The sequence below is a fragment of the Eptatretus burgeri genome, chromosome 18 (genome assembly GCF_056783735.1).
Source record: "Eptatretus burgeri isolate ZD-2024b chromosome 18, Ebu_testis_v1, whole genome shotgun sequence".
NCBI lineage: Eukaryota > Metazoa > Chordata > Myxini > Myxiniformes > Myxinidae > Eptatretus > Eptatretus burgeri.
This window is the reverse complement of record NC_140978.1, coordinates 27,418,485-27,441,819: the sequence shown is the minus strand read 5'-3', so window position 1 is coordinate 27,441,819 and position 23,335 is coordinate 27,418,485. Positions and strand designations below refer to the sequence as shown.

The 23,335-nt window shown below is 43.6% G+C and overlaps 1 protein-coding gene and 1 long non-coding RNA gene across 7 annotated transcripts in view; one reads left to right on the top strand and one right to left on the bottom strand.

The window, feature by feature from the left end:
• Positions 1–23,335, top strand: part of GALK1 (galactokinase 1) — a 37,044-nt gene that overhangs the window by 2,201 nt on the left and 11,508 nt on the right. For 2 of the 6 annotated variants that reach the window (XR_015053177.1, XM_085863613.1), the window contains exons 2-7: positions 892–1,116; positions 1,257–1,449; positions 3,507–3,626; positions 3,768–3,906; positions 4,907–5,088; positions 5,216–5,366. Coding sequence is in view for 2 of the 6 variants with exons in the window: in XM_085863613.1 (XP_085719739.1) it covers positions 955–1,116; positions 1,257–1,449; positions 3,507–3,626; positions 3,768–3,906; positions 4,907–5,088; positions 5,216–5,366 (947 nt within the window). In the remaining 4 variants the exon portion in view is untranslated. Of the gene's footprint in view, positions 1–723; positions 773–891; positions 1,117–1,256; positions 1,450–3,506; positions 3,627–3,767; positions 3,907–4,906; positions 5,089–5,215; positions 5,367–12,110; positions 12,212–15,360; positions 15,549–23,335 lie in introns of those variants that run through there. The other 4 variants (XR_015053179.1, XR_015053176.1, XR_015053178.1 and 1 more) reach the window with 4 other exon arrangements.
• On the bottom strand, positions 3,855–5,366 carry LOC147008789 (uncharacterized). Its single transcript, XR_015053181.1, has 3 exons — positions 5,166–5,366; positions 4,883–5,057; positions 3,855–3,996 (listed from the first exon to the last, which is right to left on the bottom strand). It is a non-coding gene; the product is annotated as an uncharacterized LOC147008789 (long non-coding RNA).

The window sequence follows — 23,335 nt, the reverse complement described above, 5'->3', positions numbered from 1 at the left end:
CCCCAACGGCCATGCCAACGCAGCAACGTGTCCTGTGATTGGTAACTAAATGGCGCATCGGCCACGGCTACGCAGCAACGTGTTCTGTCATTGGTTTGGTAAATAAATGGCCATAACTTGGGAAGCACTTGTCCTATTAATATCAAACCTTGAAAAGGCACATCCTCAGGTCCCCAGCAATATACCTGGCAAGTTTCAATGAGATCGGACTAGTGGTTGTCGAGAAACAGCGGTTACAGACACACACACACACACACACACACACACACACACACACACACACACACACACACACACACACACACACACACACATTGCTGGAATTATAGAAAGATGAATAGTCTCAAGTGGGACAGACACACATCTCCCAATGGAGGGCATTAGGTGATAGAGGGTCTTGAAGGGTTTTATGGTTCTAAAGGGTCTTAACCTCCTCTTTATTTCCCGTTCTTCAAAGCAAGAGGGCATTTATGACATCAACAGGTTCAATTGAATTAAATATTAATGAAAATTAAATTAAATCAAGAGGTTAAAATTAAATAACGACGAAATTTCGATGACGGAATCTCACGATATGTGATGGACGCACAAACAGATTACATTTTGAGTTAATTAGTTAATTATCTCACCACATGGATGGAAATTTTAATGTTTTTTTTAAAAAAAGAAACTTCATTATTATTTGCACATCAACCTCAAACTTCTTAATAATGGCTTTAACAGCTCTTCTCAACTTCTTCGCTAAACAAGTTGAGGTTGAAAACCGGGAAATGTAAGTGAAAGGAGTTTAAATTTCACCGTGTTATGAAATATTTTTCTTCATGTTGCATTTGCCTGGCATGTCAAAATGATTTACCCTGTGGTTAATATCAGCAATCCACCTATCCTCAGGTGGAGGTGTATTCCTGAGGCTCAGCCTTCCGCGTTGCTGCGGCGAGGAATCAAACAGTCATAATGTCTGACCGACAGATGCTGACGGGCCTATTGGATGAGGCCAAAAGGGCTTTCACTGCCCGCTTTCCTGGTTCACAACCAACGGTGGCTGTGGCTGCACCAGGCCGAGTCAACCTCATTGGGGAGCACACGGATTACAACGAGGGTTTTGTCCTCCCAATGGTAAGATGGGAAGTCATTTTGGTAACTAAAGTAACTCCTTCTCAATGTACGTGTGGAACTACCGTCATGCCATCCTGTAGCCCATTTACTCAAATCGGCTGAAACAGAAAATCCCACTGAAGTAATCTTATAATTTTCAGGCACTGCCTCTGGTGACTGTAATGGTGGGCTCTCCATCTGACGGTAGTACCATTGAGGTGAAGACCTTGGCAGAAGATGCTGATGAACCTCGTGATGTTACCTTCACTGCCCCGTCTGGGCCGGAAACAAAGTTGAATCCTGGTTCGCCACGTTGGGCAAATTACATAAAGGGAGTTATCCAGCACTTCCCCGGTAAGAAAACCACGTCAATATGACAATGTGAAGTTAACTATTCTCGAGGTCGATTAACTTTGTGTTCAAGCACTTGCTGCAGTCAGAGCTCAAGAATAGTTTGAACCTACCATCTGCTATTATACGAGTATAGTTGTTGGCTGTTTCATCTCCAACGTGGATACTTTGGAACGTTGTTGCCGCAGTCATCTTTATACCCGTCTCCAGTGATGGGAAAAAGTTTAAGTTAATCTATCAATTTCAATCATGTAATGGACTTTGAAAAGGTTAATTGTGCAGCACTCTTTGCTTTCACTCAGAGCCAAAGCTCTGAGCTCCCTCTACTGACCACCGCAAAATGGTGCTGCAACATCGGGCGGCGGTGGTTGGATGTCTCAAAAGAGGACAAAATATAGCTATTTACCTCCACCACCGAATGTGGGCGGAGGTTGTGTTTTCAACCCTGTTTGTTTGTCTGTGAACAGGATATCTCAAAAAAAATTGTCAGTGGATTCAGACAAAATTTGGTGCAGAGCTTAGGAGTGCGACAAGGACAAACCGATTCGATTTTGGTGAAGATCTGGATCCAGATATTGTAATTTTTGAAGTGGTTCTTCGCCATTGAGATATAGGGCCAAAAATTATATGAAGCACGATATCTCAAAACATAATGGATTTGGATAAAATTTGGTGGACACGTTGGGTGTGTGACAAGGAAGAATTGTGTCAATTTTGGTGAAGATCCGGATCCAGATCCGGGTAAAGTGATTCTTCACCATTGAGACATGGAAGCTAAAAACGATATATAGCACAATATCTCAAAAGGTTGTGGACGAGTTATGACAAAACTCAGTGGATGAGTTGGTTAGGTGACAAGAACAAGCCAATTTGATTTTAGTTTAGGTCCAGATTCAGATCCGACCCATCAGTGGTATACAAAATGTAAACTGTTCAGCCTGACGGAGGTACTTGCTCCACCGAGTGCCGTTCTACATTAAATTGTGTTACTCCATGAACATCTGAATTAAATCTACTTTCATCTTGAAATTTGTGTCGATTTTAAGGAATAAACAATCAGCAGCTTTTCAAACACAAGGAAGTGGCCTGGCAAATTAGCAGCTCAGCACCTTTTTCAGCAGGTAACCAATCAGCAGTTTTTTGAATGACCTGAAGAAGTGGCCGCCGTAAATGGGAGGCAGATGAATGCACGGACAGACACTGCGATTCGCTGCACAGTATACTCGTACATAATGTTTAGTCAACTTGATTACAATGCACAAAGAGTTATCACACTTTGCCTGTAGTTACAGTAGATCTTGATTGCATTATAATTAAGTCTTTTGGGGAAGGGTAATTTAGAGCAAGGGCTGGCAGGATAGCCTATATGTACGCAACTCGGCTCCTATCTGTCCATCCTGGGTTTGAATCTCGAGTCAGCTGTAAACTGTCATCCTGACATTTCACATGCACGGCGAAGCATCGCTATGTATGCCATCCACTGGAAGAACATTAAAGCCGAAGGACCCATCTGCCAGCACTGTTCATTGGTGGTTGTGAAAGATCCCTCGGTGCCTTTCGCAAAGAGTAGGGGAGTTATCGTCGGCACCCTGAACAAATTACCAATTCCTGCCCTGATTGACTGCTCATAATAATCAATGGCAAATTCTCAGTGTATAATGCCGTAGCTGCACACGTAGTTTTGTGGATGTGCGTACGTGAGTGAAATGTAAAAAAAGATAGCTTAACTTGGAGATACAAAGTGCCACGGACCGGCGTACTTCGGTGGAGGTCCCACGGACCTGCATACGTTGGAGGTCCCATGTATTTCCAGCAAGATGGCGTAAAAAGAAAAAAAGCTGAAAAAATAGGATTACATTCACGAAGCAAAATGAGCTCGACACTGCAGCTGTACCTCAGTCCCCACGGCGGTAAATAAACTCATGACAATCTTTGATTTCAGCCTTATCTTGTTCAGTCCTGGTTGCCTTAGCATCTTCACTCGTATTTTTTATTCCGCTGGGTTTTTTTTCTTTTTTGGGAGGGGCCATCATCCCATTCTTTCTTGCCTTTCTGAGTAGCAAGACCAGTTCCTGGATTTCACGCTGTTGTTGTTTCCACCGTTCCGCTCGGTGGTGGTCTCTCCAGTTCAGCTGCACTGGAGGTTGCAACATACAAGTTTCTGGAGCAACTTGTTCCAGGTGGGATTCCTATAAAATTACCAGCCGTAAAGACGTTTTCCCACAATACAGACCGCTGACCTACACCCAATGAATGCCCAAGATGTAGGCTTGTGTGGTCATGGTAAATGCAGGACATTAAAAAAAGTTTTTTTTCCCCAGGTCCAATTTGTGGTACGGTAGAGGCTGCAATGATTTGCCAGCGTGCTGAACACACATTTGCTGGAGTCCCATGTGGTATTATGGACCAGATGGTCTCACTGGCAGGTTGTGCCCAGCAGGCGGTGCTACTCGATTGCAGGCAAGGACCTCACTTCTCAACTGTCTGTTGCTCAGCGTGATGTTTCGCAGATCTGTTCCTTGGTGAGTTTCATGGCTTGATGCAGGGTATCTGTGAGGTGGCAACGTAACGGCACGGATTTTGCTCCACGATGACTACTCTGACTACTTTCATTGCCCCCAATTAATCCCACATCCTTGTGGGGTCAGCCACAACATTTAGAAAGACACTGATGCAGCAAAGGGTTGATATTTAAGCAAAATTGACTCGATGATTCACACGTTTATTACTTCTATTTTTTTGCTCATGTGGAACATAGTTCCGAGGAGCTTATGGGATGGCACGTTCATCCATCCGTCTGTCCGTCCGTCCGTCCATCCGTCCGTAAATACTTGCAACTTCTTCTCTGAATCTACACACACGATTTTGATGAAATTCTACCACAATGTTCATCACTGTGTATGTTCCAAAATTTGTTCATGGCATTAAAAATAATCGGGCCCCAAGGGGGTCCATGGGGGTTGCCGCCAAAACAGATATTTGCTTTCTTCTCAGAAACTACACATACAATTCTGGTGAAACTTGACCACAACCTTCATCTCCAGTGATGTACCAAAATTTGTTTATGACATTAAAAAAAAAAAATTTGGGGGTCTAATGGGATGTAAGGGGGGATTGTCCCCCAAAATATGTATTTGCTTTCTTCTCCGAAACCACACACAATTTTAATGAAACTTGACCACATCCTTCATCACCCTTGATGTACCAAAGTTTGTTCACACCATTAAAAAATAAATAAATAAATCAATGTCTAGGGGGGGCGGTTGCCCCCCAAAATATGCATTTGCTATTACATTGGTTCCATTGGTACATTTTGATGATTCCATCCCACATTGACTTCCTCCTCAGTATCACAATTTTACCAGGTGAGCGCCCAGGGACATTGCCCCGATGTTTTGTTTTACTTTCCGAGGATAATTGTTTTAACCTTACTTACAAGGCTGTACTGGATGTTCTTCAGGTCATTGGAATTCGAGTTGGTGCCGATGAAGGAGTCCAACGTGGTAGTCCTCATCACAGACTCAGGTGTGCGCCACGAGCTTGCAAGTTCCGAGTACGGGGTGCGACAGCAGGAGTGTCAGGTGGCAGCGAAGGCCCTTGGTCTTCCCAGTCTTCGGGAGGCAAAACAAGATGACTTGCAAGGTAAAATGAAAACAAAATGCTCATCACGATGGTTTGCACTTATAAGAATAACCGTTTTGTCATTTTGTTTGAAATACCGTGGTGGTGTCAGGCAGTCGAGTTTTGTTTTGGTGCACAAACTGTACAGAGCTGCGTCGACACGTTTCCGATGTGGTGTTCCGGCGCGCGAGGCACGTCATCGGAGAGATTGCACGCACGACGCAGGCCGCACATGCCTTGAAGACTGGAGACTTCGGTGCCTTTGGAAAGCTGATGCTAGAAAGCCACGCTTCGCTGCGGTACGATGAACGAATGTGCCTTGCCATTCGACAAAGGATGGATAAGGTTTTAATTGTGGGTGATAGTTTGAGAAAGTGGAGATATAAAACTAATTTATTTGATTTTTTAATTATTATTAATTGAACTGAGTTTTGGTGAGGGGATGGGGCACTTCTCGTGTACACATCATTCTGCAGAAGTCCATAGTCCCAGATTCCCCATCCTTCGACTCATCCCCCCACAACCACCCGCCCACTCACAGAAAACTCCCCCCAGCACTGAGCTTCCCTCCCACATATCAAGGGAGGTGCAAAGCACCCCTCTCTTTATGTGGAACCATTTCTCTGTAAGCAACTTTAATACAGGGACTGAAATTTCGTTTCTTGGCTTCTACTGGATGAAATCACCTGCGAATTTCAGAAGTAAATCCTTTGTACGTCGAGGTAACATGTTCCAAATTTCAGAAACGTCCATTTCCGCATTCTTGAGTTTTTAACGAAATTCCTCAATTCACGTTGGTATCTGTCGGTCTGTTCATCCACCCGAAGTGTGTTGGCGCTCATATCTCAAAGACTAAACATTAAAACTAGTTGAAACTTGGAATAGACATTGGTCAATAAGTCTAATTAATTGCTTTCGAAACAAATTCCACCTAAGTGCCATAGTTTTTGCTATTCTGCTCGTTTTTGCTCATATTGAACTATCCACGCATCATCCACAGATGTCAGAAACATCATGCAATTCTGCTTGGTTTCCACTGGAGGGCAGCACTATCTATCATTTATGGATATAGTCAGGGATCCAAACTCAGAAAGGCCGCTGTTTTAGGAGTTACTGGACACCGCTCCCTATACTTTGCAGGCCTCATTTTTTCTTTAGTTTAGTGTCTTAGGATTAATAATAATCAAGGGGCCTGCTCGGTCATCTCGATTGCGAACATCTCACAAATTGTATTTGAACATACGTACCCACCAAAAAAATGGGTGCGATTTTTCGGTATCACTAATTTTTCAAAAAAACGTTTCATAAGTTCTTCAAATATCAAGTTAGACAGTTGATTTTAACCCCTAGTAAGGACGTTGGCATGGTCTTTCATATGCTGAGGTCACATGCGTCAAATTTCGCCAATTCGAGGTTGAAAAAATTAAGTTTCAGTGCAAATTGACCCCCAAAAATAGCTGAATCAGCAGTAAATATGTTTTCATTCATCTTAAACTTGATTTTGTGCTCTCAAAATAACTTCTAGTAGATACAGTAAGGTCAATTAATATTCATTTAACATATACATATATATATATATATATATGTATTTGTTAGCCAATTACCTACCCTAAAATAGTAAATACAATTAAATTTAATATAATAAAGATTTTTGAAAAAAAATTACAAACTTTCCACACAAAAACATGATGGAGTTATCAAGGTATCAAGGGACAACAGCATGAAAAAGGTTGTTTCTACAATATACTGGATGTACGCATCGCTTCCAGACAACCAACATACCCTACAAAACACGAACGAAAGTACAATACCCAAAGTAACTGGTTAGTACTACAGGCACATAAATACCCATTCAGCACGAAGCTACTGGGTTGATGGTATCACCGGGCGAGGACACATTGTCCACCAGCAGCGACGCCCACCCAGTGATATCAATGTATTTATAAGTCAACCAGCCCTCAAATAGTGAATATATATTTTTATATAATATATTGTTGTTAGAAACATAGCTTTTACCATAACAGATTGGATACAAATTGAACGAATGTTTATCATAATGTATCATACTTTTTCATTTCAGATATGTACAAAATAATAATACATGTATATTGATTGAATAGAATTACACATTATACATGTGAATCGATGTTTAAATAATATTTGCAACTTGCATCTTGTCTCGCAATTGCAGACAATAAAACGAATATTGGAGTCTCAGTTAAAATATTGGACTGCAGTGTACATTTAGTTCATTCATCTTCATCACTATCGTACCGGGCGTAGTGGCATGCGCCTGTTATCCGGCTACTCGGAGGCTTGGGTTGGAGGATGGCTTGAGGACGGGAGCTCTGCGCTGGGCCGCGCTATGAGAGGGTGTAGGGCAGCCCGGAATCATGGCGAAACCCAATCCTTATCCCTGTGTCGTAAGAGGCGACCAGGGTTACGTCAGGAAGGGCATCCGGCGTAAAACCTGTGCCAAATCATTATGCGGATCATAACAGATGATCCGCTGTGGCAACCCTTAACGGGAGCAGCCGAAAGAAGAAGAACAACATCTTCATCACTAACGTCCCTGAAACGAGCACACTTGGTGGGATTGCCTGAACATTTACATTCAATGACACAGTCGATACCAGCTGCAGCACAAGAGAAATTTCTTAAGCACTTGCTCTTGCTGCACTGGCAGTATCGCTTCTACTTGGCTGTTGCAGGCTTTCGTGGTTTGTCCATCAGGATGGGAACTAAGTTTCCAGTCAAAATCTGTCTTCCAAATGATGTAGCATCTGGCAAGTGGAGGGTGCTCCTGTGTGATCTTTTGCATGTTGCTATCTGGTATAGACCCCTGTACATATGATACTGGAAAGCGTTCTCAGGTAGGGGGGGGGGGTTCCTTATGTCGACTTTGTTACGTCCAAAGAGATGGGCATGAAGTTGGTTGAGATCGCCACTGAAATCGCAGAACAAATTAATGAAGAAAGCCCTACACGCAGTAGCTTCCTCTGGTGACACATTCAGGGAATCTTCTCCGAATTGAACCGTTTCTGTGAGCTCAGATGCATGCAGCATGACTGTTTGGAAGGCTTTCCTCTTTCCTTTTCCGAATGCGTAACTAACCGTGTCACACCCACTCATTATATGACCACAGAGAAGCGCCGGTGTCGCAAGTTGAACTGACAGATTATACTTTTCAGTAAGCACTGATGCGATTGTGTGACATGGGATGGACTCGGAGCCCTTATTCACCCACAGCTCTCTCAACCCAGATATACGTACACTGTAATAAACGGCTAAGACGAGTATGTCTGTATCCGTCGCCTGAACAACAATACGTGTGTATCCAAACTGGGACACACAATACGCGATATGAGCAAAGATGCGCGTGTCGGCTTCCTCATGATCTTCGCATTGCAGATCTGGTATCACATGCGATCCATCAGTTGTAATGACAACAGACTTGTCTGCTTCATTATACATGCCACCGAGAATCAGTTTCACACCTTGAGGCATTTCCTTGCGATGCGTGGTCCAGGAGTCTGTGAGGTCATTCTGTACAGCTGCTTTGTTTTTTTGGTTTGCAATGAATGGCTTCCAAGGTGGAATAGGTAAGTTGTCATGTATCTCATATGCGCGGCTCGACTGCTGCGCTTGCTGTGGGCGAATGCGTTCCTCAACCTTCAGGCTCTTAGATGGTTCTACGTCGTACCGGTCTCCCACTAGATTGATGCATGTACAGTGTGCAGGGCTCGACGAAAGTAACTTTTTTAAATATCGTCTCTGAAGATCAAAGAAGGTGCTGCAGCTGATGTCTTGGTTACGATGTATAAATGCCATGGTATCTACAATAAAGAGGACATCGTCAGTCGTCGAAGGAAAGTTCCCCTCTTCAACCCAACGGTCGCTGAACTGGTCTTTCATGACAGCAACATAATCTGCCTTGTTTCCTTTTCGCATTGCGTAGCCCTGTAGCATGTCTTGATTTGGTTCAAAGAGGGATGGAGGATACTCTGCCCACTCAAAGCTGAATGTATCTTGATCCATGTCTTGGACAAAACAGAGGCTCCTTAATCTGCTGCTTTCGTCTTCGTATCTTCTTTTTTGCAAGGACTGCACTTTCTTTCTCCCTTTCTGGTCAAACGTCTGAAAGCGGACAGGTTCAACTTGAGAACTCTGGTTCCTTTCAGCTAGTGAAAGTGCAACCAGTCCTTTGGATTTAGCATCCAGCAAGTCAAGAGACTGACACATTTCTCCAGTCGCAATATTCAACAGGTCTGATGAAGAACAGCTGAATGGGTTGATCATGTCTTGCTCCAACAATCTTTTCATCGCTTTCACACTGGATTGGTCTTTCCTGGCTTGGGTGTTAGTTGACAGTATGCCGCCACCCTGAATGTATGCCATTGTCTTTGCTTGCTCGGACACTGCAGTAAGTGCTGGAATTGCTCTCAGGTACTTCTCTCTCGTTGACTCTTCTTGTGTGATGCCCTTGAACAGCTGTGTTTTAGCCTCCAGGTTGTATGTCTGTTCTAACGCCATGTCTGTCCAAACAGCATTAAACTTTCCAGCAGTTACGCGTACGTTGAAACGGCCGCATTGGAACTCAGTGGCTATTTCTGGTGGCAGATTCCTCATGGCGGCCAAGTAATGTGGGACGCATGCCACATACTTGATGTGACCAGCCGAAACCAAGTAAGGTGGCATATTTTCGACCTCAGTGAGATGGTCCTCCCAGCACCCTTTTCGTTCTGCTGCTACATACCGTTTGAGGAGGAGTACCATGTTGATGTGCATAATCCAAAGCTTGGCTGTAGGTGAGTTGCACAGTGTATTTTCAAAATCCGACAACAACTTTTGAACATCATCTGCAACTGCGATCATCTCGGCTTGTGCCTGCAATGCGGCTGTGGTGTCTTCGTGGGCTACTGCTTCTGCTAGCTTACGAATAGCTGCGTTGAGTGAGGCCATCACATCAAGATCAACACCAGGTTCGTCCAGAGTCCATGATTCAAAAGCTTCCCAGTACAGCTCCAGCATAGTAGACATCACCAGAGTATGACATCGTACCATTTTGTAGTAGTCTTTGCCAGCCATGAGCTTGTTCATGGCTCCACCGAGAAACACCTTGGCTTCCACAACGAGGGTTTCAATACCAGAGGACTTAAAGAGTTTGCCAAGATCTCCGAGGAAGTTACTAGCTATATGGAAGCCCCCCCATACGTAGTATCAGATGTTTATATTTATCTGGCTTCTTCTTTTGAAGTCCGAGGTTTATTTCAAATATGGCTTGGTCGCACGTCAGTACACAATGTTGTTGGCCTAGTGCTTGTGTGACTGTGATACAGTATTCAACTGAAGCTTCAACGACATCAGGTTTTGTTGGAGATTCTGGGAAGAATGGCCCATACCCAATCAATGTCTGTGATGTGCTCTCCTCCACCAAAAGGCATGAAAGGCATTCCATGAGATGACGCTGTCATGGTCAACAGTTTGAAAACAGTCGTTTTGTATCAACTGCCAAGAAACTGTGTGGTCTGGTAATAAATGAGTTGCACGTTGTTCGTGTGTCAGGCTTACACCACTCAGAGAACGACTACGCTGTCGATCTTGCAAGTTCAAACCCACTGTCTTTGGTATGGAAGGGCTGAATCCCTGTACAAGAAGCTTGTCTGGATTTAGCTAATGGTACTGAAGCATAGGTACTTGAGAGATCATCCGTATTTCTTGGATATTGGTAGATGTTGTGCATTGTCCCATGCATTGTGCTACCATCTGGAGTGTGCTCGTGAAAATCCAAGTTGTCAATGGCGCAATGAGTGAATCGTCCACTTTTTAAATTAGATGGGATTAATGGCTTGTCTTGTTCTGGTTCATCAGTGGGTTGTGCCAAAGTGGTGATGTACCTCTGTGCGTCTTGATAGCTAATACTATTTCCAAAACGGTTCATCATTGTTACGATCTCTTAACTCCTTGTTTGTTTCAATACATGTAATGCTGATCTAATGTGCTTTGGATTCGGAGTGTTTGCCACAGCTGCACTGATATCTTGGGCCAAACTGAGGACTTTCTCGCGTTCCCACTCTTTCAGTTGCACTCTCGTGTTAGGGTCTGTAAGTTCAGGTGTTGCGTCAGTAATCAGCCAGGCCACATGGTTATACAGCGATACAGGTAGACGTTCATTCGCGGCGTCAAATGTTATCTGCATCGATGTGTCGATGTTTTCTTTTCTGTTTTTCTTTAGCTGCGAAGCTGTCACCTTGATATCTGTTTGTAAGGACTTGGCAGAAAGGTACAAGGTGATATTCCTTTCACGAATACCGTTCGATTCAATAGAGTCGTCTTCACTCTCATCAGCACTTATTTCATCTTTCATACTGGCGACTTTCGCAAGAAGATATCCTATTGAGATATCTGATGAACAGATTATAGAGGATTGTCCTCTCTGTGGTACGATCATGATGGGTGAACCATGTTGTCTGTAGTAGTGCTCAATCCTCTTTTTGATAGATGATGATCGAGAAGAGCTCAGGGAGGCCCCACTGTCTGACAACCAAGCCCCGTACTTGTCACTCAGAGAACTTAAGAAGATGATGTCGTTCGGATCATGGGACAATGCGCCGTCTATGTAGGAGGTTCGCCAATGTACACCTTCGTCATGTTGACCAGATGTTGATGTCGTTTGTGACTTTGTTAAATATGAATCCAAGCATGACTTGCGGTATTTGAAGTCATTAGCCACCATGTCGATACAGTTATCACCAAACCCATGAATATGGTACAGCATGTTTTCATCCTGTAGGTCTTTTGCCTTTTTCAATATCGAATTCTGCCTGTCTGCCATACTCACAAGTAAGAGTTTGTGGTCACCCTTGCTGGTGCGTTCTCTTCTGCATATGAAGCATTGTGTTTTGTGGTTTATGTATCTAGTGGCAGATGATCCACGTCTAGATCTAACGGAGCAGCTTCCTACATCTGTCGTAGCGGTTTCTTCACTTGTGTTGGATACATGTGACTTCATTTTCTGTGCGACCGTTTTTTTGTTTGTGTAGGCATTTCGGCACTTGGCATGACACAATGGACCATTAGACAAAAAATCCTCCTCGCCTGCAGTGATTTCATCTTGCAATCTGAGCGCCGTATCATCGAGTCGGTGGGTTACTTACTGCATATAAAAATGATTGGAATCCCTTCTCGGTTAGTTTCTGTACCGTCTCAGCCGAGGACTGCTGGCAGATCACACATCGACCAAAGTCAGTGGACTGTCGTTTTTTTATTGCGTTCAGGTTCAGCCATTGTTCACACTTGCAAGTATATAATTTAAATGTTCATTCACATGAAGGCATATGCATGTTAAATCAATAGATGTGTTAGTTCTTAATTGTTCTTAATTATTTTATTCACAATCTTAACTAACTGTATACTTGTAATCGCGGGTCCCATCTTCCGGATCAATAGGTAGATCTATACACGATGTACTTAGTATGTGTCTGTGGAGTGTAGTACTGCTATGCAACACACAACCTAATAAACATATAATAATGTCTAAACGATCATAATCTGGAAAAAATATGTATTAGAAACCTGTTGCTCATGTTGCGAGCACATCCAAACCACCATTCTAGCAAGAAAAAAGTGTGGTTTACCGTTATCTGCAAAATAATGTTCATTGTATATACATGTATATGTATGTGTATGAACACATGTACATGTATTTATATTCGGTATTATTATTATAATTATAATGACGACCAGTGGTCCCTATTGCATCTACTATGTCCCTTTGACAACATAATAATAATATTAGTTGTTTAATTCATTTTAAGACAAATGAAAACAATATTTTTTGCTGATTTAGCAAATTTTTCAGGCAATTTGGACTGAAAAATCTTTTTTTTTTCAACCTCTAATTGGCAAAACTTGACACATTTGGCCTCAGCATATGACAGATCATGCCAAAGACCTTATGAGGGGTTGAAATTAACTGTCTAACTTGACATTTGAGGAAATTATGAAACATTTTCTGAAAAATTAGTGATACCGAAAATCACACTCATTTTTTGGTGGGTACCTATGTTCAAATACAATTTGTGATGTGTTCGCAACCGAGATGCCCGAGCAGGCCTCTTGATTCTTCATCCTGAGACACCAAACTAAAGAAAAAAAGGAGGCCTGCAAAGTATAGGAAGTGGTGTCCGGTCAATCTTAAAATCATGGGTCTGGATCCCTGACTAATACTAGTATGTGCCCGTATGTACGTGGCCGTACGTGCAAACCAAAAAAAAAACTTTCAAACCGCGTGCCAGAAACAACAACCACACAGGCTGTTCCTTCGCTCTCACGTGGCCGTACATGCAAAAAAATAGATATAAGCTTTCAAATAGCCACACAGGCCGTTCCTTCGCTCTCGTAAACAACAACTGGATTGGGGCATTGTGTTTATCTATAAATGCGCATAAGAAATCTAGAAATTATAAGAATACAGTAAGTCATCACTATCCGGAAGTAGTGCGTGCCCGTACGGAATGTTCGCATGCATTCCACGAATTATCGCTTTCATTGAAGTAACAACTGCTGTGATACTTACACACAGAGAGTTAATTAAAATCCAAATTAAAATCAAGTTTACCTCCCTGTCTTTGCTAGCCATGACATTTGCTGCCATTGACCATTGCCACTCCTATGCCATGGTAACTAAGGTTCCCTTTCCCCATCGGCCACGCCTACGCAGCAACGTGTCCTGTCATTGGTTTGATAAATAAATGGCCATAACTTGGGAACCACTTGTCCGATTAATATCAAACCTTGAAAAGGCACATCCTCAGGTCCCCAGCAATATACCTGGCAAGTTTCAATTAGATAAACAGCGGTCACACACACACACACACACACACACACACACACACACACACACACACACACACACACACACACACACACACACACACACACACACACACACACACACACACACTGCTGGAATTATAGATAGATGCATTAGTTGATCAATTTATTTGTGCATTCGATAAGTTGTCTACAATTGTACGAACTCATTACCCTGCGCTCGCTAAGCGAAATGCAGGGTAAAGTGATCGGTAGCGTACATACGTGTGTCGTACGTCGTATGTGTCTGCATTTTGTTAAGAGCGTACATCGAAAACCGTTCAGCGGAGGAAATCGAAACTTTACCACATGCTGCATGACCATATGATACAGCGGTCACTCTTTTCAGGTCAACATAGGCCAAAGGTCAACATCGGCCAATTTTCTAAAATCCTCAATTTTCATCTGATTGACTAGAAATTTGAAGAGGATTTCCATATCAAGTCACTGAACTTAGCCACTGACTATTTTAGTGGTCAGCATAGGCCAAAAGGTCAACATAGGCCGAATTTCTAAAATTGTCAATTTTAATCCTCTCGACTTGAAATTTGAAGAGGATTCTTGGGGAAAATGCCAGGGGCATAGAAAAGGTCCCTTTATAAGGTATGTGCCATGTGGCAAACAATAGAAAAGAAGGGACATGCCATGGCTTCAAATGAACTTTTCTAGAGCATTACTTGGTTCCTCTTAAGAACACAAGGGTAGGGCAGCACGCACACGAAATTTTTTTTGAATGTTCCTTATTTTCTATTATCCAGCATTTTCCACAAGCCATAGAATGTCCCTTCTTTTCTATTGTTTGCCACATGGCACATACCTTATAAAGGGGCCTTTTCTATGCCCCTGGCATTTTCCCCAAGAATGTGTATAGATTCCTTGCCAATCTTGACTCATTTGCTGCTTGCTGCTGGGCGCGATGACACCAAACTTTATTCCTCAAAACTTATCTTTTCTTTCTTTCTTTTCTTTCTCTCCAAATTCTACTCCACTCTCTGCACCTTTCCAGGTCTTTCTCCAAGGGCCACTTACCTGCAGCATGAAAAGTCACCAATCTTAGCAAATTTCGAAAACTGACTTCTCAACTACAAATCAGTCAGCCTTCTGCCCCTCATCGTCAAACTAATGGAATTCATCATCACAGCAGGCGTCCATATTTATCTATGATCATCAGGTTGGCTTCCAACAAACAGTTTTATTGCTCGTAATGCCAAACGAAAGGTTGGAGCCATCTCACCAGACATCAGCCAAGCATTTGACACAGTTTAGAAAACAGGGCACGATGCCAGGCAGTCAGTTTATGGTGTTCAGGGTCTTCTCATCGACTGGTCATCAGATTTTTATATTCGCTCACAAGCAGAAGGTTGCTTTCAATGGCCTTCTCACCCATTCCATACCTCTTTTAATTTTAATTTTGCACAGATTTGAGGCTCGTGGAGGGGCGAGAACACAGAAAGGACCAGGACGTAACAGAACAAAAAGAGCAGGAGAAATATTGGGGGAAATACCTCAACAGTGGAACAGATGGAGAACACAGGAGACTTGCAGGATAACTGTGAGGATGTCACTTCCTGTAGTGCGCAAGAAATTTGGTCTACATTGACCTTTTGGTAAGTTCGACCAGAACAAAACAAGTGTTTTGTGTGTTGTTTTGTGTATTTTGTTGTCGTGATTTGCGTCAGGAGCTGTGGAACTGGACTTATAAAGCTGTATTTGCATTCATAACAGTGTTTAGCGGGTATTTGTGTTAGTTACCTTCGAATTCTGCGAAAGGTTATGTTTTGGTCGGCGTGTATTTATTTATTTATTTATTTATTTATTTATTTATTTGTAATCTTGTGATTCGTATAACTCAGACAGTATTAAACCGAATTGCATGAAATGTGGTGGGATGATTGGTTATTAGCCAGGAAGCATTCGATTAGATTTTGGGATCGTTCGGGTCAAAGGTCAAAGTCACGAAAAGGTCAAAATCGTCTTTTTACGATAACACGGTCAATTTTTATTCAATTTGCATGCAACTAACGCCAAAATGTTCAGAATTCAATGCCTCATCTTGTGATATGCAATATGACACAATGACGCCCATACTCTTGTTACCGGTTAGGGGTCAAAGGTCATGGGGGGGTCATGACCTTGAAAAATATGCGGTTTTTGTCATAACGCGGTCAATTCTTGTCCGCTTTACATGAACCCAGCACCAAAATGTTCAGAATTTAATGCCCAATCTTGTGACACAATGACGTCATAACACATGTCACCGGTTGGGGTAAAATGCCGGGGGGGGTCACGCCCTTGAAAAATATGCGGTTTTCGGCATAACTCAGTCAATTCTTATTCGATTTGCATGAAACCAGCATCAAACGAGATTACCTTCTCTTGTTGAAACGTTGTATTCACCGAGCTTGCGAGTGAAGACTCGCCAAAATGACGCGAGTTGATTGTTGTTTAGTCCGTAGCCCCCGAAAGTCGGGGGGGGGGGTCATGACATTATAGATATGTGGTTTGTGTCATAAGACCATTCATATGAAACCAGTTCCCCACACTCATACCAAGAACAAAAAAAGTAGTGGCGGCGAAGGTATGCGCTCTATGAGTGCCCGTTCTAGTTTATTGAATGAAATAGGGGGGAGGCCTCGTGTTAAGTTTAGCGTTAAGTCAGTTGGGGCCTTGGAAGAATGGTGGTGAAAAAGGGTATTAATAGAGACCAAAGGATAAAGGAAGAAGAGTTCATAAAGTGTGATAGTTGCTCAATGTGGGCCACGTCAACAAAAGGGGAAACAGATGGTTCTTATTGTTGCAGGAAGTGTGAGGAAATAGCCCACTTGAGGATCGTTATTACGAGGTTGAAGGAAGGTGGGCTCCCAAGCCCATTTTTCCCCTGAGGAAAAAAATAAACACAGAAACTTTAAAAAAAAAGAATTAAAAAACAAAACACGATTTAAACAAGCTCAAATGAGCTAAGATCCTCGTCCTCTGAGTGATGACGTCATAGTTATCAGTTATGTATCAGGTGTGCGGTAAATTATCTCTAATGCCCTATTCTATTCCATCTGAAGTATTCAAAAAGCTTGCGTTGTTTCGGAGATAATTGGTTTTGCGATTTCCATTGCGATATTATGACGTCATAAATTTTTTCTTGGAAGAATTTCCTCAATCTGAGATGATTACTGTCTGCGTGTGAGCTTTCTGTATGAACATGTCAAGTTTCAAGATGTTCTAAATGAAAACTCTTGGTTGTGAAACAAAAAATGTCAGAAAATAGTGATGACGTCATAAAACGAATATGACGTCATTGTGATGTATCAGATTTGCGTCAAATCATCTGTGCAAATGTCCCGTTTGATTCCCGCAAACAATTCAAAAAGCTTCCCTAGTTTCAGAGATAATGGTATAGGCGATTTCCATCAGCGGTGATATTATGACATCATAACTTTTTTTTCTAGGAAGAATTTTCTAAATCGGAGATGGTTACTGCATTGGGCTTTCTGCATATACATGGCAAGTTTCAGGAAGATCCGATGAAAACTCTCGACTGTGAAACAAAAAATGTGAAAATTAGGAATGACGTCATAAAAACGGATATGACTTCATAATGATGTATTATTTGTGCGTTAATTATCTCTGCTAATGCCCCGTTCCATTCCCGCAAATAGAATTCAAAAAGCTTTCCGAGTTTGAGAGATAATTTTTTGGGGCGATTTCCATGAGCGGAGTCATTTTGACGTCATAACTTTTTTATAGGATGAATTTTCACAATCGGAGATGGTTACTGTCTGCGCAGGGTATTTTTACATATATATGCCAAGTTTCAGGAAGTTTCGATGAAAACTGTAGGCTGTGAAACAACAAGCTCAAATGAGCTAAGATCCTCATCCTCTTAATGATGACGTCATAAAAACGAATATGACGTCATTGTGATGTATCAGGTTTGCGATAAATTATCTGTGCTAATGCCCGGCTTGATTCCCGCAAACAAAATTCAAACAGCTTGCCTAGTTTCGGAGATAATGGTATAGGCGATTTCCATTCGCGGCGATATTATGACATTAACTTTTTTCTAGGAAGAATTTCCAAAATCGGAGATGGTTACTGCCTGCACGTGGGCTTTCTGCATGTACATGGCAAGTTTCACGAAGATCCGATGAAAACTCTGGGTTGTGGAACAAAAAATGTCAAAAAATAGGAATGACGTCATAAAAATTGATATGACGTCATAGTGATGTATCATATGTGCGGTAATTTATCTCTGCCAATGCCCTGTTCGATTCCCGCAAACAGAATTAAAAAATAATTCAAAATTCAAAACAGAATTCAAACAGAATTCAAAAAGTTTCGGAGATAATTATTTCGGTGATTTCCATTAGCGGAGATATTTTGACGTCATAACTTTTTTTTCTTGGAGGAATTTTCAAAATCGGAGATGGTTACTGTCTGCGCGTGGGCTTTCTGCATATATATGGCAAGTTTCAGGAAGTTTCGATGAAAACTGTAGGCTGTGAAACAAGAAAGTCCATAAGAACAACAACGTGAGTAAGACTGAGAGATCCTCCACGAGGATCTAAAAACAACAAAGGACCACTGGACCTGTAGCTTATCTGGGCCCTGGCCTAATGTTGTAACCCAAATTTGGTAGCATTCTGACCGGTGGGTCTGGAGAAGATTTTTGAAGAGATTTCCTAAGTCGGCCATGTTGACCTGAGTCAGGTGACTGGAACGAGCTTTGCAATTCCTGTTACCAGTCAGGAGTGGAACGTTGCTGCCAAATTTCAGCCAGACCAGTCCTACGGTTTGACCGGAAAAGTCAAAAGAGGAGACGGATGGATGGACAAATGGACGGACGGTGTGCGATGACAATATCTTATCTGCAATTTAAATTCCAGGTAAGTGAAAAAGAATAAACGATGATTGGGAGGGGGGAGGGGGGGTGGAGAGAACCTGATAACCGAGAAACACAAAAAGAGGTGGGCTTGGGGAGGGTTGAAGAGGGTAGAAAAGATCAGAGGTATGGATCGAGGATGATCTACAGGTTAGCATCCCTCAAGGTAATATTCTGGAACCACTCTTCTTCTTGGTCTATATTGATCATCTCTCTTCTTCACTGGAAAATCCATTTTATCATCTTGCAGTCTAAGACCCCACCCTGCACAGGATTGTTCCTCACCCCTCCCAAGAGCAGGCTGTAGCAGTGTCCTCCACTGATATGTTTCTTTATTTATATTAAAAATAACCCATCATCTACCTGGAAATTGTCTTCACCATCAACCATAGCTTTCTTGGGCAGATCATATTGGAAAGCTGGCCTTGGCCTTCAAATTATCTGCAGGACCAAGTCCATACTCAGCTTATAACAACGTCCAAGGTCTTCATCTGAAGTGTCATGGAATTTGGCTCCCTGACGTATACTGTTTCTGCTGCTTCACAACTTATCTTTCTTTGAAGCCTTGGATAAATCGGCCTCCCATCTTATATATTATTTCCGAGTTTGTGGTTTCGTGTCGCGCTATCTTCGACTTTGTTCTGCGCTCGAGTAACGTGATATTCGGCTTACATTATCTCAAAGACCATATGAGGTGCATGGTACAAAAAAAGTAAATAAAATGGTTCTGAAACAGTGAAATCGTATTCCACTTACTGCATTAAAGTAAAATTACTACTGATTGAAATGAGGACGAGAGAAGAACCTTCAGAGTATAGGCTTTATTCCATTTGATTGAAGCCGCTTCTACGGGCACACCAGGAAATACAGACGCAGCATGGAGTACAAGCAGTAAGGTATACACGCGCAACTAATCACCGCAAAATAAATCAGTATTATATATCAATCAGTATTCTCACCATTCAATGAGCACCAAGTGAGCCGCCGACATAAAACGACAATGCCCCAGGGACAAACCCCGCGGCCGAGCCGAACCTCAGCTTTATCTCTTCTGTGCTCAAGCCGGGCAACATGTGATCTCACGTCACGACCTTCAATTCACCACATTCTCCCCGTCTTTAAAATGTAACTAGAGGCCCAGCTAACGCACCATGATTACTTCAGCGCTACAGGAGTATACATTTCAAGCAATGCGAACTATCTAAACTACAGAAGCATACATGCCAAGCAGTGAGGATTATTTTGAGTTGTAGGAGCATGGTAATGAGCATCGATATATTATGTAACGAGCATATAGGAGCATGAGCATCGAGGATGCCAATAATCCCCTTTACAGATTGAGTCGGCGAGGGGGTATTATTCGTCGGCCTCTCCGGGAGTAGATGGCGGTTTCACTTGAGGGAGGCTTCCGATCCTCTTGGTGAGCCTCGACTCGTGCCGGAGATGACTCCCCGATCGCTCCTGGGTGGAACGCGGTCGCTCCGTCGTCACCCTTCTCGGGTGGAGTCCCTGGGGGGGGAACACCTGGGGAGGGGATGTCAGAGGGAGGTGTGCCAGAGGGAGGTGTGACACATGGAGGTCTTGCAAAGCCCGACTGATTGCCGCCGAGCAGTAGACCCGCGAGAAGGTGTCTGCAGCAGGGTTTTCCCTCCCGGGCCGGTAAACAATGTCGTAACTATAGTAGGCTAGGTCTATCCGCCATCTCATAATTTTTTCATTCTTAATTTTCCCATTATTTTTCCCATCAAACATGAATGCCACGGATCGTTGGTCCGTAACGAGCGTGAAGTGGTTTCCCAGTAAATAATGTCTCCATTTACGCAGCGCTTCGACGATGGCGTACGCCTCCTTCTCTATTGCCGAGTGTCTCTGCTCGCTTCCAGAGAGAGTTCTCGAGAAGAACGCGACGGGTCGCCCAGACTGATTAAGCATAGCAGCTATCGCGTGATCTGAAGCATCTGTCTCCACCACGAAGGGCACCGAGCTATCGATCGATAATACCACGGAATTACTGATATCGTCTTTGAGGTTGTGGAAAGCTTTTACAACAGCGGCATCTGGTGGAAAGTTTTTGCAATGCACTAGGGGATGTATTTTCTCGGAGTATTGGGAAATCCATCTCGCATAGTAAGCGAACATGCCGATCACCCGGCGCATTGTCTGCAGGTCCTGAGGTGGGGGTAGCTCACGAAGTGGGCGCAATCGCTCAGGATCAGGCTTAATCGTGCCGTCGGCTATCGTGTAGCCGAGAAGGTCAATTGACCTTGCCGAGAATACGCATCTCTCGTAGTTGAGAGTCAGATTATATTTTCTAGCAATGCTCAAGAATCTGTCCAGATTCATGTCATGTTCCCCCTGATCCCTACCGCACACTGTGACATTGTCCACGTAAACAAAAGTGTCTTTGAGGTTTTCATCTGAGATGATGTCATCCATAACCCGTTGGAAGCAAGCTACCCCATTCGTGACACCGAACGGAATTCTCCTGAATTGGAAGAGGCGCCTACCTGCCTGGAATGCGGTGTAAGGTTTGTCTTCCTCTCGGATGGGAATTTGGTGATAGGCGCTTCGCAAGTCGATGGTGCTGAATACCTTATAATTGGCCACGCGTTCGACCATCTCGTCTATGCGCGGCAAAGGGTAGGCATCGAGTTGGGTGAATCGATTGACCGTTTGGGAATAATCGACAACCATTCGTTTCTTATGGTTCTGACTGCTGGTCACCAACACCTGTGCGCGCCATGGCGAATCGCTCGGTTCTATAATTCCTTCTTCCAGTAATCGCTTGGTTTCTGAAGTGATGAAGTTCATGTCAGCAGTGGTATATCGCCGCGATTTGATTGCTATCGGTTTGCAGGCCGGTGACAAGTTAGCGAACAGCTGGGGGGACGTTACCTCTGCGGTAGTCAAGGCATTTAAAATTAGACGAGGTTTGCTTCCTCCAAAGGGTATTTCGACGCTCGTGTGCTGCTTGAGGACATTATGACCCAGAATTACGTCTGCGCACAAATCACGATGCACCAGTACCCTTACATCCCGATGCGTGTACCCTTTTACGTCCAATTCAACATTGCAGTACCCTCGTACGCGGGACTGTAGTGATGTGGCGGCCATGCATACCGTATTGTCTGTCGGGTGGATTTTCCATTTCCTGCCCTTCACTAGTGAGCTGTTGACGAAACTTTCAGAGCTACCGGTATCAATCAGTGCCTCAGCCATATGCCCGTTAATTCGTACGTTGATGATAGCCTTGGATAGATTCCCCGGGGAGGCTGCAGTTAGTTTATTTTGCGAGTAGAGAGCCGCAGAAGTGGGTTTATTTCTCCTTAGAGTAGATTTACATACCCTGGCATAATGCCCTTTCTTGTCACAGTTCATGCATGTGGCATCTCTGGCGGGGCATTTTTGACGAGGGTGCCTTTTGTACCCACAAAAGAAGCATTTACCAACCAGAGCAGTTGCTGAGGAGTTTGACGTGGCCTGTGTATCCGGCTCCTCGGGTGTTTCTCCATCCCCTGTGTCTGGCTGTGTCTGTGCCAGTGGGGTTCCTTGAGTTCCCACCGTAGCAGCGTTCATTAGCAGCATCGGTGTCCCAAATGACTCAGATTGCTGATGAGCCATATCCATCGCTCGAGCCTGATTGACTACCTTTTCAAGAGTGGGTTGCGCTTTCTCTAGTAAGCGTTGCCGTATGTGGGCTGATCTAAGTCCTTGGATGAATGCCTCCCGGGTCGCTTCCTTTCGGTGTTCCTCGGCGCTTACGGCCCGGAAGCTGCCGTCTTTTCCCAGCTGATTCAGAGCTTGCAGGAACTGATCGATTGTCTCCCCGGCTGCTTGCTTGCGTGTGTTGAGAAGATGTCGTATGTATACCTCGTTCTTGCGCTTCACGTAGAGCGCCTGCAGCACGTCGATCGCTGCTTCGTAAGTGTCGCACTCCGAGAAGAGCCTGTATACGCCGGGCGAGACATGATTCACGAGGGCGGCCAATTTGTCGGCTCCTTCTTTGATGATGGTCAGATAGTGTGAGAAGGAACGGAACCAATGCGACCACTTCATTTCTGAGTCAGTCGCGTTTGGGTCTGCGTCGAACCTCTCTGGTTTGTAGATCTTGTCCATCGTTGGTTGAGAGAGCCGAGAAAACCAAATGGAATAAATTGAAATGAGGACGAGAGAAGAACCTTCAGAGTTTAGGCTTTATTCCATTTGATTGAAGCCGCTTCTACGGGCACACCAGGAAATACAGACGCAGCATGGAGTACATAAGCAGTAAGGTACACACGCGCAACTAATCACCGCAAAATAAATCAGTATTATATATCAATCAGTATTCTCACCATTCAATGAGCACCAAGTGAGCCGCCGACATAAAACGACAATGCCCTAGGGACAATCCCCGCGGGCGAGCTGAACCTCAGCTTTATCTCTTCTGTGCTCGAGCCGGGCAACATGTGATCACACGTCACGACCTTCAATTCACCACACTGATACTCTGCATCAGTTCCATTCTCAAACACACCC